At 40.9% G+C, this 17,858-nt stretch overlaps 1 protein-coding gene across 1 annotated transcript; it reads right to left on the bottom strand.

The window, feature by feature from the left end:
* Positions 1-6,929: 6,929 nt before the first annotated feature.
* LOC138880741 (uncharacterized) lies at positions 6,930-7,307 on the bottom strand. The gene has a single exon (XM_070160913.1). It carries the CDS (start codon positions 7,305-7,307, stop codon positions 6,930-6,932), a length of 378 nt encoding a protein of 125 aa, XP_070017014.1.
* Positions 7,308-17,858: the final 10,551 nt, after the last annotated feature.

Below are 17,858 nucleotides of genomic sequence, written 5' to 3'. Positions count from 1 at the left end.
TTCAGAACTAAAAAGTCAGTCTTTGAGAGCTAAAAACTGAAAGTGATGTCCTTTTCTTTACTACTGAAATCAAAATTTTGTTACTGCCTCTGTGGATCGTGTTTAGTACTACTGATTTTCAGTCAAGCTTTCCGGGGTTTTCAGTTTGGTTCTGACCATTGTTACATTGGTTATTGCTGGTTTTGTTGCTGTTATTTGCTGTGGTATTCTGTTGTTGTGCTACTGCTGTACATTGTTGCTCCTGACATCTTTTCTCTCTTATTGTAATTCGAATTCCAGGTACACATTCGAATCTTGTAGTGATAAAGCTTTGAAGTTGAAATGCAATAATGAAATCCAACCGCTTCAATAAAGTAGATAGTAGGCAATTTGGTCTATTTAGTTTTTCTTTGTGAACTGTTTTAATTTTTGTATAATTGGACTGAAAAGAGAAGGAATTGTATAAATGGTCATGCGCTGATATAATATGAACCTTTCAATTCTTTTGTTAGATTAATGGGGTAGATCATGTTAGTAGCATATTTCTAGTTAGTTGTTTGTTTCCATGCATATATTCAAGTAGTCCACAAACGAGATAGAGTACTTAGTCAAATCCCGATTAGTATTTCGTTTAGGTGGTTAAAACTAACTTCCATTAATCCTCTTAAGTGATTATAATCTCATAAGTATTGGCAATAATTCATGTTACAAATAATCTCACATAGATAGATTGTGGACTTGCTAAAAATGTGAAAGTAAGGTGGTTAGGTAGTGTCAACATTGTAGTTCCAATAAAAATAAAAATAAAAAATAAAAAAAAAATAAAGGCCGTAGTCGATAATTTTATTTATTATGATTAAGCATACTTATACTAATGTAGAGTAGTTTCAATAAGCATTTAGTATAGTTAAATTGCGGATCCATTAGGGTTAATGAATTAGTCTATAGCTTTGATCATTTAGTTAACCTTACCACAGTTAAAAATGGCTAATTGTAGTAACGTTTAGTCAATCTTTTACGTTTTTCTGTATACATAATTCCATTTTTTTAGTAATATTAGCTTATGGAATAAGGCGCGAAATAATTTTCCATTTTTACAAGTTCGAGTACAATTTTTCGTTAGCATCTTTTGTAACCTATTAATTAAATAAGTTACGGTTTTTTCCAACATGTAATTAACCAGGATTTTTTTTTTTAAAATTTAGAGACAAATTAAAATAGAAATGTAGTTACTTTAGGATTACCCTTTTAAAATAAATGAGACGATCTTCGCCAAATAAAAAAAATAAAAATTGCGGGGCCCTCAGTAAAGGTTTAAGATTTTTAGAAGTCGGGAAGGGCCGTTTAGCGAATTTCACGGCCCTCCCAAAAGATAATAACGCGCTAGAATCTTTAGATGTGGCTTTAGTAAATTACATTCCTAAATATGGGTGGGCATTTTATGTGGCCCGAATTCAAATCCTAAGACATTGAATAGTGCCTAAGATTGCGGGTTCATTTGATGCGGCGCAATCCGAAAACATACTTTAAACGACGTTCACTTTCTCGAATAAATATGTATATGTAAAAGCAGTAAAAAGTAGAATCAGTACATAGGTTATTCATGTGAAAAATTAGATAATAGCTAAATGCAACAGTTGAGCGACCGTGTTAGAACCACGCAACTCGGGAATGCCTAACACCTTCTCCCGAGTTAACATAATTCCTTATCCGGATTTCTGGTTCGCGAACTGTTAAACAGAGTCATTCTTTTCCTCGATTCGGGATTAAATTGGTGACTTGACACACCCTAAATCTCCCAAGTGGCGACTCTGAAATAAATAAACAAATCCCGTTTCGATTGTCCTTTAATTGGAAAAACTCCCTTCACCCCTCGCGGGGGTGGAAAAAGGAGGTGTGACAGGCATTCGTAGTCCTTGTTCTCCTTTCTTGCTATTTTTCTTTTCTATATTAACATTTAGACTCAGACTATTGTAAGCACTATTTTTCTTAGACTGGAGGTCTAGTTGCTCATGACTTGGTGATACCCCGATGTTTGGGGCTATCTTTCCGCATTGTATTTGAGTTTAACTCCTATTTTTATGAAAACTCTGTTATGAAAAATCTTTTGAATTATATTTTATGAAATTTCAAAGTGTTATGATAATGTCAGCTTGCCTAGTACCACGATAGGCGCCATCACGATAGGTTAGGGTTTGGGGTCGTGACATTGTTCCTCTTCACAATGATGAGTGACAGATAGATCTTAGAACATTTGAAATATCCTTGGATCCGAAGGAAAAACGTTAAATAACATAAGCAAGGATCTTGATAAAAAGGTGATCTTTGTATCTTTGTAAGAGTGAGAGAATCTTTCTGTAAAGTCTCCCTTATTACAATGAGTGTCACATATATTTTGTCATTCTCTTTTTTCCCTTTTGTATGGGATATACTCCCAACAAACCTAATAGTACAAGTGCAGAAAATATTCAATGGAATATTCTTTTTAATATCCTATTCTAATAAACTAGCCGTTACAACTCTTTCTGCGTTGCTCGACCTCGACCATCATTAGCATCTCGATCACGAGCCTCGCTATTTTCTGGTTGGCCTCGGCTGACTCTTTTCTCGATGTTACTTTTCCCCAAGTACTGAGACAAATTTTGAACTATGCAGTTAGTCCCTCCGCTTACTAAGGTTGGCCTCAAACGACCTTGATGAGCGGATTCTGTTTATTGTAGTTGGCAAAATTGGACAAGCAAGTCGAGTAGTGGCGTTTCAGATGAGATGACAATGTGACCTTTTGTGAGCCGCAACCTTTGGGGTCACATCGTGTCAGAATGACGTCATGACATCATGCATCATTATGACACATTTTCCTGATGTTTTGCATCATTTCCCGTGCATTTGCCGCTTCGGTATTAGTGCTGGGTAATGATGGCATGATTTCTCAGTTGTGATGCTTGAGTTCTTTTAAATAGGGTTGTGGGTGTATTCATTCCTACTTTACGCATTACTTGTATCGAATCTCTACATCTCCTTCTTCTCCCATTATTTGTCTCCTTTACCGATTCTGCAGATTTTAATTGCTCTTACTCTTCTTCACTCAAATTGCTTTTTAATCTTTCTTCACTTCGAATATCCTCTCTTTCGTAGAACTATGGCTAACGTGTCTTCTAGCCCTAATGAGGAAAACTTCCTGATCCCCTTGGCGATGGTTTTTCCTCCTAATGCGGGGGGGGGGGTCTCTATTACCATTGAGGATGAGGATTTCCCTACGGTGGAAGAGATAGTTCCTTGTAGAGGGAAAATCAGATGTGACTTCTCAAAAATGTTTAAGGCTGAGCCCGAGGTTTTCGAGTCGGCAATGAAGGAAGCTGACTTATTAGAATTTAGGGAAAAATTTAATATTCCTGTTCGTATCGAGTTGGTCCCTGCAGGGCGGGATAATGTGCAGGTCCACCGCCCTGGGTACTGTGCATTATATGCCTACCCTTTCCATGTGGGTTACACTTTTTCCCTTCTCCTATTAGCCGAGAAGTTTCCGCTTCTATGGCATTTGCCCGACTCAGTTTTCACCATACATCTACAAGCTCATCAATATGCTTGCAAAGTTCGCAGAGTTGGCCGGGGTCGAGATCACGGTTCAACAACTAATACATCTCTTCACCCCTAGTTTCATTAGGGGGATGATGTTGCATCTTCGCAATCGTGGGAGTAAGTGTCTAGTAGTAAAGATGGATGACAAGGCGAATTATGAGTTCTGGCACAACTTCTTCTTTGTCAGAACTGAAGACATGGTGGCTAATGTTGATGGTTTTCCCGAAACTTAGAACCATACTCGTAAGTGCAATTTTTCTTGAGGCATTTTGATATTTTTGCTCAAACCGATGTTCTGATCTTTTGTTCCTCTTATATAGTGAGGTCTGCGCCTCCTCCTTTAGTTGGGGATATCTCTGATTGAGTTGGCCGGATTCTTACTCATATTGCCGGAATTCGTGAATGGTCGGGCTTCTTTAAGAGGTTCGACCCTTCTCCTTCCCTAATCGGTGAGTTAGTTTGTTGTCCTTTGTTTGTTGGCCTCTTGGACTCCTACTTCTTTTGGTTCGCTTTTGCTAGTAGCGAAACTTTTTTGGTTCTTCCTATTTCAGGCCGAGGACCTTCGAAGAGGCCGAAAGCTCCCCCTTCTTCATTACGTAAGAGGAAAACTGCCTCCTCTTCGGTGCCTATTCCTTTTACAGCTGAGGTTGGGTCCGCCTCGCTCTTCCGTTTCTGTTCCCTACTCGACTGCGGCCAGGTCTGTTCGAGCTTAGTCCCCATCTACTGCTTACTCGACATTGACTTCCCCTTTATACCGCCTTTTAGACGAGGATGAGGAATCGACGCCAAACGATGAAAACTTGATGCCTCGTAAGAGAATGTTGGTAGATGTTGGCAATAGGGTCTCCCAGGCAGTCGGTTCAGTAATAGATGATTTTGTCATCCATGAGACGACGACCATAATACTTGAGGATGATGTTGAGTTGATGTCTGATGTTCCGATATCATCCGAGGTCGTTGAGGGCGTGGCTCTTCCGCCTGCGCCGGCAAAAACTAATGTAGTGGCCACTGAGGCTTTTGAGAATTTATAGGAGGATGTGACGTTAACTTCGTGGCTGGCTACCGATGTTCCTTTGTTAGCCGATGTGAGGGGTAAAGGCGTTGCCGAGGAGGTCTACGAGATGGGCTCACATTTCGATGGCAATGAGATGAGGATGATGCAGGAGGGGTTTACCCAGCTTGAGGTGAGATGGGAGGGGTCCACGCGGACTATTGTTATCCCTATTGATCGAGATTTATTGGTAAATACGAAGAATATGGTTCCTTCCCTTGGTCCTCTCTATTCTGACGTGGAGGGTAAAACCCTTGAAAAGCTGGATGACGCCACCTTATCAAGGATCATAGCTAGCCTCGCTCTCAAGGTAAGTTTTTTGACTTTTTCCAAGTTCAACGTTTTAGACTTCGTTCTTACTTTCCATTTTCTATTTTTCTTTTTTTGAATGTGGTTTTGGAAATTGAAAGTGTTCGGAGAGAGGAGAGGCACAAGGCTATTTTTATGAAGTTAAAGTGAAAATACCGCGAGTACCGTGATAAGCACAAAGAAATTTGTAGGTGATTTGGTGAGAGCGGCAGTTTTCGGGCTCTTCGAGATAAGCTAAAGGATAAAAATGACGAGATGGTGAGGGTCATCAAAAAATGCAGCGTTCTCGAGGGGACACTATGAAATAAGAAAGAGGAGCTCGAGGTTAGCGGGGGTTGAAGCCCAGTGTGACGATCTCCAAGCCCAGGTGGTCTCACTGCGTGCCAAGCTCGAAGTATGTCAATTCAAAGCGGATTCTTTGTGTAGTGAGGTCGCCGAAAAGGTAGAGGATCTTGAAAAGGCAGAGTCTGCCCGGTTGGAGGCCACAAGGAAGGCGAAGGCATTGGAAATCGTGATCCGTATTCTTCGTTCTGAACGAGAGAGTACTATGGAGATGGCTAGGCTAAAGGAAGAGCGACTCGATGAGCAGACTAGAGAGTTGGAAAAAGAGGCTATTAGCCTTTGTGACCTAGTCGCCGCTCTTGAGGCCGAGAAGACCAATTTTCCGGCTCGACCGACCTCTTCCCGCACCTCTGGTTTTCCTGATGTCCCTCGAGAATTGTACGAGGAGTGAATTCACGCCGAGGTCCATCTGGATATATTTAGATATCTGATGAGGGCGGGTACCATTTCAGAAGCCTTCTTCGAAGATGCTCGTGCTAAGGCATGTGAGGCGCAGGTCGCTTGTGGTTATGATCCCGCTACATTGGAGACTGATGACGATGAGGAGGATGTAGACGTGTACCATTTCTAAAAGGATGTTTGGTACGGGGATGCGTACCCTAGTGGCGGTGGTAATGGCAATGGAACATATAGAGATTACCTAGGTGTGCAAGTTGGTGACACTGCTGGGCATAGCGGCGACCAGTAGTTTTTCTTTTCCTTTTTTGTTTTGCTGTAAACTTGGTACATTTTTGTGGGTGTCTTTACGAGCCTTTGTAAAAATATAGTAAGTACGAAATGCAGTTTGTTACCTGTACCTGATTCTGGTTCGTGTTTGTATGCTTTTTGATTTTGCTTGGTTGCCTTTATTTTCTTAGTCGTAGTCGCTTAGCTCGAATAAGTTTGAACCAAAACTTGAGTTTGATTAAGACCGAGTGCCAGTAGATACTGGTTCAAACAAGGTCGAACATATCATATTGAACTATGGCTGAGGGCCAGTTAGGTGTTAATTCGAACGAGGTCGAATATAACCTATATTTAGTTATGGCCCATGGCCAGTAAGGTGTAAATTCGAATGAGGTCGAATATAACCTATATTTAGTTATGACCAATATTTAGTTATGTTCGAGGGCCGGTTAGGTGTTAATTTGAACGAGGTCGAATATAACCTATATTTAGTTATGACCAAGGGTCGGTTAGGTGTTAATTCGAATGAGGTCGAATATAACCTATATTTAGTTACGACCAAGGGCTGGTTAGGTGTTAATTCGAACGAGGTCGACGTTGTAAAGGCAATGTTGCTTTGGTTGTCTATTTGGAGAAATAGGAATAAAATTCATACATTTGAGCTCTATCCATAGACTTGGAGAAATTTACATTTTTTCCGGGTGATGGCTGGCGTTTCAGTCCCAGTCCCAGTTTATTTAGTCCCTTCATTGGTTGATCTGGAGAGAGCTTGAGAGGTTGAGCAATGAACTAGCCGTCCTATGCTTTTGTCTGTGCGTACTTCGACTTGAAGTGTCCCCTTCATCGCCTCATTAAAAACCTCCTTGAGAAAAAAACCCAATTGGGACAAAACTCAAGTGAGAGAAAAAAGAGTATGACTTGGGGGACGCTCTTTTTTAAAATTTGAAGTACTTGAGGTGGGTGATATTCCAGTTGTTTGGTAGTAGTTTTCCTTCCATTGTTTCTAGATGAAATAACCCTTTATTTGTTGTTGCTGTGATTTTGTATATAGGCTGTCCCAATTTGTTGCCAGTTTACCTTCCCGTGGGTCTTTGCTTGCTTGTGTTTTAGCTTTAAGCACGTAATCCCCGACTTTGAGTGGTCTGGCTTTTGCCTTTTTGTTGTAATAGCGTTCTGCCTGTTGTTTTTGGGCGATCATCCTTACATAGACCATATCCCTTCGTTCTTTGACTTCGTCGAGCTCATGTCTTTCGATTTCATCGTTCCTCGGCCTGCTCTCGTAGGAGTATCTCAAACCGGGCTCCCCAACTTCGACCGGTATTACAGCATCAGTCCCATAGACTAATGAGTAAGATGTATCTCTTATTCTTGCTTTTGGCATTATTCGATAGGTCAGAGTACTTCTGGTAATATTTTCGGCCATAGCCCTTTGGCGTCTTCGAGTTTTTTCTTCATGATGTTTAGTATTGACTTGTTGGAGGACTCTTCTTGCCCATTACCCGCGGGATGATATGACGTTGAGAGTATTCTTTTGATATGCCATTTCTCAAAAAATTTGGCGAACTTTTTTCCTGTAAATTGGGGTATGTTATCGCAGCTAATCTTTTTGGGGAGGTCAAAATGGCATGCGATGTTTTTCCATATGAAGGCGATCACTTCCTGTTTGCGTATTTAAGTGAATGCTCCTACTTCTACCTACTTAGAGAAATAGTCAGTTAAAACCAAAAGAAATCGTACGTTACCTCCCCCGCTGGGAGGGGGCCCACGATGTCTATTCCCCATTTGATGAATAGCCAAGGGGATGTGACTGAGTGGAGGTGTTTGCCTGATTGGTGGATCATTAAGGCATACTTTTGGCATTGCTCGCATGTTTTCACGAAATCCACTGCCTCTTTTTTCATGGTGAGGCATAATACACTGCCCGTATGAGGCATCTGATCAAATCTCGATTTCTAGAATGAGCTTCGCAGTGGCCTTCATGGACCTCTTCAAGGACACTCCACATTTGATTTGGACCAAGGCATTTCACCAGAGGGCCGCCATACGTTCTCTTGTACATGTCGTTGTGAATGATGTTGTACCTGGATGCTTGAATTCGAAATTTCTTAGCCTCTTTTTTATCAACTGGAGTATTCCGTCTTGCAAGTATGTAACAAGATGATTGCGACAGTCCCAAGTTAGGTTTATTGTTCTTACCTCGATTATATCTATCGATAAGTTGAGAAAGTGGACTACACTTCTGTCTTCGGTTGTAATGTTTTTGGTGGCTGTGGCTAACTTGGCGAGGCTACCCACCTCAACATTCTGTGCTCGAGGGATCTGGTCGAGTTGACAAGTTGACATTCATCGAACTCGGGCAGCAGCTTGCAGATTTCAGTTTGGTATTTTTTAACCTCTATTCCTTGATTCGGAAAGTCCCTATGATTTGATTTACTATGAGTTGAGAATCATAGCGTAGTATCAACCATTTTGCCTCGTATTTAAGCGCCAGCCTTAACCTTGCAATTATGACCTCGTACTCGACCTCATTGTTAGTCATATTTGGGCACCTTATGGATTAACGAATCACTTTACCGGTGGGGACTTCGAGTGCAAGTCCCGATTCGGATACCGATACGTTAGATGCGCCATCGGTGTACAAGACCCAGAGTCTTCTGTTTGGGGACAAGTATGGACGACTTCTCTTTTGACTCCAGACATTATTTTTGCGCTGAAATCGATGACGAAGTCTGCAAGTACTTGTGACTTTATCGCTATTCGTGACTGATATGTGATATCGTGCTCGCTTAGTTCGATGGCCCATTTGGCTAACCCGCCTGATAGATCTAGTTTATGCAAAATGCTTCTTAGGAGGAAAATAGTGACGACCGATATGGGTGGTATTGGAATATGGTCTAAGCTTGCGTGAAGTTACGACTAAGGTTAGAGCCAATTTTTCGAGGTGAAGGTATCTCGTGTCGGTGTCGACTAATGTTTTGCTAATATAATAGAAAGGAGACTACATACCTTTACTTTCTTGGACAAGGACTGCGCTCACAGCCACTTCGGATACGGCAAGGTAGATGAGGAGACGTTTGCCCGCTCTGGTTTTGAGAGCGATGTTGGTGATGATAAATATGCTTTTAATTCCTTTAGGGCTTGAACGCACTCAGAAGTCCATTGGAGGCCATTATCTTTTTTGAGTATGGCGAAGAATTTGTAACACCTATCCGATGATCGCGAAATGAATCTTGAAAGGGCAGTGATACGGCCAATTAACTTCTGAACCTATTTTTGGTGGTTAGGTGTTCTAGTATCCCTTAGATGGCTCTGATATGATCAGGGTTGAGCTCGATCCCTCGCTGCGGCACCAGGAAACCTAGAAATTTTCCTGAGGCCATGCCGAATGCACATCTTTTGGGATTAAGTTTCATTTTTTACCATCTGAGTATGTTGAATGTTTCTCTTAGGTGGTCAATGTGATCTTATTTTATTTTTGACTTAACCAGCATGTTGTCTATATAGACTTCTATCGTTTTACCGAGCTGATCTATGAACATCCTTGTCACCAACCTTTGGTAGGTAGCCCTGCTTTTTTCAACCCGAAGTGCATGACCATGTAGCAATACGTCCCCTGGTGGGTGATGAAGGTAGCTTTTTCCTATTCCTCCTCTTCTATGAGTAGGCGTCCAAAAAACTCAGCAATTCATGCCCGGCCATTGCATCGATGAGTTGGTCGATATGAGATAATGGAAATGAATCCTTGGGGCATACTTTATTCTAATCTGTGAAGTCTACGCACATTCACCATTTTCCATTCTTCTTTTTCACCATGACCACATTGGCGACCCATTGGGGGTATTTTGACTCCCTGACAAAGCTGGTTTCCAATAGTTTTTCCACTTCTTCGCATACTGCATCATTGATTGTGGAGTTGAACATACGTCGGACCTGCCTCACTAAGGGTGGGGGTGGAATGGATCAACGTTCAATTTGTGTGTGGAGATTTCCTTTGGAATGCCTGGCATATTTGCATTGCTAAAAGCAAACAAGTCTGCGTTAGTAGTTAACAATTGATGAAACTTACTTGGTTCCTGAAGTTTGCAGCCGATATAAGCTTTCTTGCTGTGATCGTTGCTATATAATTGGATGGGGTCAAGGTCTTCTATGGTCGACCCCGCGGCTTCGATCATATCAGGATCTCTGATGACGTCCTCGCTATCATCACCTATCGACCTCAACCATGTTGATTGCTATGCCTCTTTTTCTTTGTCCTTCACTTGTTAAGTGATCGTGCAATCCAACGCGATATGGTAACATTCCCAGGATATGCGTTGCTCCCCTCGTCTGTTGAATATTCCCTATAGAGTTGCAAATTTGATGACTTGGCATAAGCTGGAAGGGATGGCTCTCATGGTGTGTATCTATGGTCGGCCTATTATGGCGTTGTACGTTGTGTCTTGGTCCATGATATGGAAGGTGGTTTCTAGAGTAACATCGCCGATCAGGACGGGAAGTGTGATTTCTCTAGATGTTCGCTCAATTGCATTGTTAAAACACGTTAGTGTGATGCGATGCAACACTATCTTATCTTCGAGTTTCATTTGTGTAAGTACTCGAGACTGGATAATGCATGCACCGCTCCCATCGTCTACCATAATGTGTATCACATCAGTATCTAGGATTCATAAAGTGATAACAAGGGCATCATAGTGAGGGAAGACCAAACCGTCGGTATCTGACTTATCAAAGATGATACTCTTTACGAGCTCGTCATACCGTTCGTGGATGATCGACCATTCGAGCTTGTGGGCTGTGGTGAACTTCATGTTGTTGATAGAAGCATCGACGCTGCCGTCAATGATCATGCGGACGGTGAAGGTTGGTGATGGTAGTTTCGGCGATCCCTGATGTTATTCGCGTCCTCTGGAAAGTTGGTCCTTCCCCGGTCTCTCAGCAATTCTTTGAGATGTACCTGTCGAAGCATGTTTACGACCTCCTGTTTTAGAGCAATGCAATCCTCGATTTTGTGTCCTCATTCTTGGTGGAACTTGCAATGGGCATCCGACTTTCAGGTACTCAGATCTGACCTCATCTTTTGTGGCCACTTCACTTTTGGCCCGAGCTTCTCCAAGGCGTAGACTATTTCTGTAGGCGACACATAAAAATTGTGAGCGGATAATAAAGGGGGCATGCCTCTTTCATTCCGGTGAGTCCCTGTCCCTGATCTGGGTGGGCCCTCTTCGTGGCGGGAGGATGGCACAATGACGCTTCTGATGTATGGTAGATGTCGTTCCCTATTTGGTCGCGAAGCTGCGAGATCCCTCATGATATCATTTCTTCGATATTTTCTGTATTCAGCTTGTACCGAGGTCAATTGATGAGTCGGCCTATTGAGGTCGTCCTCGTTGGCTCGGACCTCGATGCGATATGCATTGTGTATTTCATCCCAAGTAGTTGGGAGGTGCTTCATAAACCGACTTAATAACTTTCTCGTTGCCCTTGAACCATTTCTTCTCAGCCCGTTCTGAAAAGCTTCAACCGCCATCCCTTCCGATACATTCGGCAAGGTCATCCTTAACTCGGTTGAAACTGGCGAGGAAGTCCCCAAATCCCTCTCTCAGAGATTGTTTAATAACAATGTCATTTACTCTCGCTTTGGACTTTTTGGCCCCAGCATGGGCCGTTACGAACTTGTCGACCATTTCCTCGAAGGTCTCAATGGAAATGCGCATGTAGTTGTGAATACCATGTTAACGCTCCTCCCGTGAGGGTCTCGCCGAATTTTTTCAACAAAATGGAGGATACTTGTTCCTTGGCGAGATTATTGCCTTTCACGGCGGTGACGTAGTAAGTTATGTGGTCTTCGGGGTCGGTTATTCCATCATATATTTTCAGATAGGACGACATTTTAAAGGTCTTTGGTATGGCATATGGGGCAGCGTCATCACTATACACCTACTCAACGAACCGACTGGCATCTCTCTTCGGCAAGAGCTTTGGGGTGCCCGGTATCTTATCGACCCTTTATTGATGTTCTCTCATTTGATCCTGAAGTGCTTTGTTCTCGTTCTCCATTTCCTCCATCCCTTTTAGAATGACTGCGAGGGTGTTGTCACCTATACTATTAACGACATTGTGAGTAATACCTGTCGTTGGAGGAGGAAACTGGTCACGCTGCTCATCTGCTGGTGGTATAACGCAAGTCCTTGCGTTTTTTGTAGCCGTATCCTGAGAGGGCTTATGGAGGACGCTAGTTAGCGTGTCAGTTAGTCAAGCCTCAAGGAGTTTTTTTACTGCTGGTGGCATCTCTTCCACCACAGACGTGGAAGCTCCTTTACCGAGAGACTTTGTGATGCTATAGTAAGGAGGGGGTGATCCGCCTCGCCTAGGGGAGACGTTGGGTGTTGTATACTCGTTATCTGCTTCAGAAATCTCATTGATGGTGTTCATGAGATTGGTTGAGAGGTCACCCATTACTCTCGTTCTTTCTTCTCTGTTACATGCCATGTTAGATCTGTGCATACAAAGAAAGAAGATCATGTTCTTGTCTTTTTATTATTATAGATTTAGAGGAAACTAAAAATTTAACTAAGAAATCCCCACAGACGGCGCCAAATTATTTAACCAAAAAGTATTAACTTTTGGTTTAAATGATTATACTTGTTTATTGAAGGATTAAACATATTTAATGATAATATCCCTACATAAGGATTTCTAATAGAAGGCTAACATTTAGACAGATCTGGTGTGGGGTTGGCTATAACATTTATTAAATGTTCCAAAAAAGTATTAGCAATAGGGAGATATAACTAACAATAAATCGCAATAAATGACACTTATGTAAATAGAAGAAGGGATTCACCTGATAAATAATGAACTAGGTGGTTCCTCCTGACAATGATGAGTGACAGATAGATCTTAGAATGTTCGAAATATCCTTAGATCTTATGGGAAAATATTGAATAACATAAACAAGGATCTTGATAAAAAAGGTGGTCTTTGTATCTTTGCAAGAGTGAGAGAATCTTTCTGTAAAGTCTCCCTTATTACAATGAATGTCACATACATTTTGTCATTCTCTTTTTTCCTATTTGTATGGGACATATGCCCAACAAACCCTAATAGTACAAGTGCAGAGAATATTCAATAGAGTATTCTCTTTAATATCTTGTTATAATAAACTAGCCGTTACAGCTCTTTCTGCGTTGCTCGACCTCCACCACCGCTAGCATCTCAATCACGAGCCTCACTATTTCCTGGTCGACCTCGGCTAACTCTTTTCTCTATGTTACTTTGCCCCAATTACTGAGAGAAATTTTGACCTATACATAAAGCATTAAAATTAGCAATCCCAAGATTAATATAACATACCAAACAGTCAATAAAAAATAATACTAGTATAATTAATCTCAGTATAGCTAATTGCAACATAACTAGTCTGAAGCTCAGTATAACCTGTCTTCAAACCAAACAATCTAAGGACCTTTTTGGACATAGATTCCCAAATATTTTTTTTAAAAAAAGTTGATTCGGTAAAATTTGATGTGAATTTAAAAATGTATTTGAACATAAATTTTGGGCAAGTTTTAACATGTTAAAAGTCCTTTTTTCAGTTCGGTCCAAAAAGAGGTCTTAAGCTATATTTGGGATTTGAAGTTTTAGTTTTCAAGATCTCTCAAAAATCAGATTAATTCTATAAACAAACACATACATAAAATATTTTTTTGAAAAAAAACTTCCAAACACTGAGCCCGAAACTGAAATGATGCTTTTTTGGGCATAAAATACCTTTATACAGCTTAAATAAAAAGTTACATTTCTAACTAAAATGCAGTATTATACTGCGTTTTACATTAACGAAAAGTTAGCCGTTAAAGTTAAACACAGTATAATACTGCGTTTTATTAAAAAATTATTTTTTTAAGGAAAACGTAGTATAATACTGTGTTTGTGACGACCCGACCCATCGTATCATGAGTTACCACCCCGTTTTCCCCAATACCTATTTTGTTATGCTTAATTATCAATGTCTTGTGTGGACGAGTTGAATTGGAGTGGTTTTGATAAGAAATGAGACACTTAGTCTCTTTAAGGAAGGTTTGTATTGGAAAAGTCAACCGGACATTGACTTATGTGTTAGAGGGCTCAAATTTCAGTTCTGATGATTCGGTTAGCTTCGGGGGATGAATTGTGACTTAGGAGTGTGATTGAAAGTAATTTTGGAGGCCCGATGTAGAATTAGGCTTGAATTGGCGAAGTTGGTGTTTTGGCGATTTTCGGTTGATAGGTAAGATTTTGATCCGAGAGTCGGAATGGAATTCCGAGAGTTGCAGTAGCTTTGTTAGGCGAATGTGTGTGCAAAATTTCAGATCATTCGGAGGTGTTTTGGTCGGGTTTTTGATCAAATGCGTATTTCGGAAGTTTTAAAAAAATTTAGGCTTGAATCCGATGTAATTTGATGGTTTTGGCGTTGTTTGAGGTGTTTTGATTATTGGAGCAAGTTTGAATAATGTTTTAAGATGTGTTGGTGCTTTTGGTTGAGGTCCCGAGGGCCTCGGGGTGATTTCAGATGACTAACGGATGATTTTTGGGACTTAGGATGTTGCAGAAATCTGCAGATCAGTGCTGTAGGTTTTTGCTCTATGCGATCGCAAGAGTGGCATTGTGATCGCATAGAATCATTTTTGAGGGATTGTTTGGTTGTTCAATACGATCGCATAGGGAGGCATGCGATCTCACAGTGTAAAGTTAATCCGGGATTTTCATGGAAATTTGTTCAATGCGATTGCAGGAGCAGGTGTGCGATCGCATAGGCTAAGGTCATTGTGCTATGCGATCGCATAGGGTTAATTCTGGAGCTGCAGATTTTTATGCTATGCGATCGCAGAGTATTGAGCCGCGATCGCATAGGGTTAGCTACAGTACCCAGACAGAATGTTAAAAACATTTCATCCGCGAACCAAACTCATTTTTCCACCATTTTTGAGCAACCTTGAGAGCTTTGGACGGGAATTGAAGGGGTTTTGATGGGAAGTGATTGGAGGTAAGTCCTATGAACTAAATACATGATTATATTGTGAAATCATCCTTGAAATTCATGAAAATATAGCAAAATTGTAAGAAATTAGGGCTTGAAATTGAAATTCTAAATTTGGGATTTGAGGGGCCATTTATGGTCCGATTTGAGAGATTTTTGTATGTATAGACTCGTGGCGAGATAAGGAACCCGATGACGTAAAAAAAATTCTGAGTTTCGAGACATGGACCCGGGGCTCAGGTTTTGTCAAATTCGTTAATTTTGATATTTTTCGAGTGTTTTCGATTGGGTATTGTCTCTTTAGCATAATGAGACATATTCGTTGTGATTTTGAGCAGATTCGTCGCACGAGGAGGCTAATTTGAGAGGCAAGGGCATTGCGAGCTAGACTTTGACCGTCTTGAGGTGAGTAATGGTTATAAATGATGTTCTGAAGGTTTGAAACCCTGGATTTGCACAACGTGGTGCTATGTTGAGATGAGACACACGCTGTATGATGAGTGTGGGTTTGTTACTACTGGGGATTTGGACTCGGTTCATCCCGTTTGATGACTTTACTGTAATTTTGACTGAGACTTAATTAATATCATTATATTATGGGTCGGTTGCCATGTTTGGGGCCTTGTGCCGATCTGTAGAACCCTTAGGGGGCATTTGTATTGGTTGACCTCACTTTTCTTGTCGAAATCATACCCTCAGTCATGTTCTTAACTGATAAACATAATATGAACCAGCTTTAGAAATTGTTAAATCCTAATGAGAGTAACGTGTGGGTTGAGAACCCCGTCTTATCTTAGTGTGCCCGAGAGGCCAAGTCTATATTGACTGAGAGGGGTCGAGAACCCCATTGTGAGGGTATTTGATATGCTATGGATCGGGTTGCACGCCACAACAGTATGTATATTTATACGGATCGGACTGCAAGCCGCAGTAGTATATTATATGGGTCGGACTGCACACCGCAGTAGTATAGAGCTTGGGCTGAAGGAGCCCCTCCGGAGTCTGCACACCCCCAGTGAGCGCAGTCGACTATTCTTGGATCGGGCTGCACGTCGCAGCAGTATATATATATATATATGGATCGGGCTGCGCATCGCAGCAGTATACTATATGGATCGGGTTGCACTCCGTAGCAGTACAAATATGAATTCGGTTATCGTGAGGAGTAAATGAAATGAATATTGGCTTAAAGGACTTTTAACTAACTTCTTCATTCAGTTGCTGTTTTTGATATTCTCACTGTTTTAATATAGAACTGCGTAGTGTTTTACGAGTTTTCTTTCCGTCAGTCATTATTTATTGCTATTACTCACTGAGTTGGAGTACTCACTTTACTCCCTGCACCATGTATGCAGATACAGGTATCTCGGAGGCATAGTTTGAGCTTTCTACTGCTGTTCAGCTTATTCCGGAGTCATCGAGGTAGCTGCATGGCATCCGCAGGACCCGATTTCTCCCCTTATCCTCTTTATTTTTTGCATTCTAGACAACTCTATGTATAGGTTGCTACACAGACTTGTATTAGAGGCTCTTGGCTCGTGACACCAGATCAGTGGGATTTATATTGATATTTTATTGATTTTCCGTACTATTTATCTATTACTACAGAGTTATAATCATGTTAATTTGGCATTAAATCCTATTAATTGGTAATGAATTCTACATAAGGGATTGTGAGTGACGAATTGGTCGGGCTTGCCTAGCATCGTGTTGGGCGCCATCACGACCGGGGATTGGGGTCGTGACAGTATTTTAGGAAAATGCAGTATTATACTGCGTTTCCCTATAAAATTGGGCCCACTAATAATAAGAGTTCTGCAGGACTGCAGAGAATTTTTGTTTTTTTAGTGTAAAACATATTATAATACTACATTTTACACTAAAATATTGTATTATACTGCGTTGTACACTAAATTTTGGACCCATCAATAAGTGTTATGCGGATAACTGACATAACAATAATTCAAATACATAAAATGTGGTATTATACTACATTTTACATAAAAAAAATCTGCACCCCAAGCTCGGACTTGCCTTATTTAAAGGCGTTTGATTTTTATGAAAATCCATTCAAAACTTTCTTTCAAACTTCCGTTCATACTTTTCTTTTCTTCTTATCAAGCATTTTTTTATAATGTCTGAAGAGCCAAAAATAAGAGTTTCATTATATTGGGGGTGGGGGATGAGGTTGTAATGGAAAATAACTCTGTGAGGTATAGCTCACCTCCACAGTGTCATGTTTAATTGCCGCTTACAATGGAGTATGATAAATTGGTATCGTTGTTACGTAAAAAAATGAGTGTGAGAAACGTTCGGTGAACCTTAAAGTAACCGGTAGATTTCCGTATTCAGTGACTCTGCCGGGGTTTGCTTATTATTTTGAGTTTAACATCGAAGATGATGAAACTCTTACAGATTTTTTGCGGATTCCGATGAATACAGGGAATTTATTGTAATAAAATTGTTGGAAATGTACGTTAAGGTTGAAGACGTTCCCAATAATGAGGGTGCGCATAGTAGGGATAACCCCCAGTCATCGGGTGGTTATTCTGGAGCAGTTTTTGCCGGACAGATTGCTGATGAAAGAGCTTGCCTTGATTTAAACTTGTCACCACCGGCGAATGAGCAGCCACAAAATAATTTTTTGACTTTATATAATCCACAAGACGACTGGTATACTTCAATTTTTCTACGCTTTAGCGATGTTTATTTTATGTTTTAATTGAATTTGTATTAACACTCATATTTTTCATAGGGGTACCATCCGTATATGAATTTTACAAGTTATGACCCCTCCCCTAGTTGGAATATGCGTAGTTCTAGCATATTGGACCACGGTGGTCCATCCGGGAGTCATCACCAATAAGAAAATATCCATCATGGAACGTCAACATAGTACGACTTGTAAGTAAA

The sequence above is a fragment of the Nicotiana sylvestris genome, chromosome 11, assembly GCF_000393655.2.
Source record: "Nicotiana sylvestris chromosome 11, ASM39365v2, whole genome shotgun sequence".
Lineage (NCBI taxonomy): Eukaryota > Viridiplantae > Streptophyta > Magnoliopsida > Solanales > Solanaceae > Nicotiana > Nicotiana sylvestris.
The sequence above is the reverse complement of the archived record's forward strand: the minus strand, read 5'-3'. Positions and strand labels throughout refer to the sequence as shown.

Excerpts from the sequence above, each read along its gene's own strand:
- LOC138880741 (XM_070160913.1), bottom strand. The coding sequence starts at position 7,307 with ATGCCAAAAGCAAGAATAAGAGATACATCTTACTCATTAGTCTATGGG.